Here is a 1872-nt window from a genome sequence, read left to right as displayed (position 1 = left end):
AGTCAGAGAGTCTGAGCCTGCTGAGATAAGCTGTTACAGCTGTTACGGTTAGCAATCTCACTAGATCACGTGACTCATCACTATATTATGTTCTTATAGATAGATCTATTAATACAATCTTCAACTATTCTACAGAGACACTATCTAATATTAAGATTATGTAATGAGATCAGTTGATTGATAATGAGACTATCAAAAATTCTAGTTTCTGATCTCAGACACGGTCACACAAGTCTAGTTAAGAGTCCCGAGATGATCGGCTCTTCTACCAGCAGTGCGCTGATGGTGACTGAGCTAGCGCGGTCAGCTGACCTTTATGATGAGTCAGCTGATGTGTTATTATTGAGAGTTCCGCGGTTGATTGACTCTTCTATCAGCAGTGCGCTGATGATGATTGAGCTCTTTTGCCCCAGTAGTCTACAGGTTATGAGACTGTTAAGCGTGAGCCCTGCTGTGGTCAACATGCATGAGTTTGATCCCAGAATGAACTTAAAAATTCCTAACAAATACTCTGAATATTTTAACAGTGTCAAGAGACATCTCAGAAGTATGCTCTAGAAGTCTTATGAGCTCTAGAACTGAGTAATTCAGTTCATTATTAAAAGAAGTTATTGTGAGAAGATTACTGAAGAGAGTCACTGAGAGAAAGTACTGTACTCTGTGATAGCTGGTCTGAGAGAGGGTGTTGAGAGTCCTGTGATTGATCAGCCCTTCTATCAGCAGTGTGCTGATGATGATTGAGCTCTTTTACCTCAGTAGCCTACAGTTATCTCAGCGGGCTCAGATCTCTGACTCAGTTTGAACAGGTTGCAGACTAATCTGATATGACACTAATCTACTTTTGATACAAGTCATGTGCTCAGAGTAATTCTTGTCAGAGAGTCTGAGAAGAAACAGTTTTATCTTCAATAAAGATTTTCAAGATTTATAAGAATTTTTCAAATTCTTTAACTTTGACTTTCTATTATTATATACTTATATATCTTTGAGATTTGAAAATCACCTTAGCTTATAGCTAAAGAGAAGGAAAATAGAAATATTTCTTTAATATTTTAAAAAAATCTATATTTAAGATAGATATATACTCTTGAAAATAATCATATATTTTAATCTCAGAATTCCTAAGAGCTTTTTTTTATATAAGAAATTGAATCAAAATTTCTGTATTTAAAAACATACTGATTAACTTTGAGATGATACTTCTATTCTAAGAACTTAAGATATGAATATAAAAATCAGATACATTGTAAGAACATTGTTATTCTAAGATTTTAAAATAATACAGAAATGATGAATTTATAAAGTTAAGTTAAAATTCTCTTTTATACTCAGAGTACTGAGTAAATTCTTTTTATATTACTAATAATCAGAAACTGTTTCTTCTCAGATGCTTTATAAGATATCATCACTCACATGATCTGATTTTACTATTTGGGTTAGCTTATTGCTTATTTGAGATTAGCTCATGACATAATCATCAATCCAGTGTTAAAACAGCAATAAATATCTGGAGAAGCGTCTGAGCTTGCTGAGATAACTGATGTGTAGTCTCGCCGCAACGGCCGCAACGGCCAACAGTTTTACCGTGATTAATACAAGCATCAAATGCTCGCTTACGCTCGCTTTTCTGCTTGCGCAGCCCCCTCTACCACTTCCACCCTCCCCAAGAAATTCTCTGGAAGACTGCCACCCTTTTCCCCCCTTACTTTTTACCCCCTCTACCACCACAACAGGTCGATGCAACCACTTGTCGGCGACCGACGGATGATGGAGCCGAATTTCTGAGCCGACGTATCAAGTAATGGGGGCTTGTAGGCGGAGGAAGCTGACTAAACATGGAAATCTCGTTCTCAAGTATACATGACTTGCAAG

The 1872-nt window shown here is 36.6% G+C and overlaps 1 protein-coding gene across 1 annotated transcript; it reads left to right on the top strand.

Moving 5' to 3' along the window:
• Nucleotides 1-252: 252 nt before the first annotated feature.
• On the top strand, nt 253-569 carry BDCG_07496 (uncharacterized protein; the record flags this gene model as incomplete). Its single annotated transcript, XM_045423281.1, has 2 exons — nt 253-441; nt 528-569. 2 exons carry the CDS (start codon nt 253-255, stop codon nt 567-569), a joined length of 231 nt encoding a protein of 76 aa, XP_045278709.1.
• Between the last annotated feature and the right edge of the window lie 1303 nt (nt 570-1872).

This window comes from Blastomyces dermatitidis (genome assembly GCF_000003525.1).
Source record: "Blastomyces dermatitidis ER-3 genomic scaffold supercont1.9, whole genome shotgun sequence".
In the NCBI taxonomy this organism is placed as follows: Eukaryota; Fungi; Ascomycota; class Eurotiomycetes; order Onygenales; family Ajellomycetaceae; genus Blastomyces; species Blastomyces dermatitidis.
This window is presented reverse-complemented; position numbering and strand designations above follow the sequence as displayed.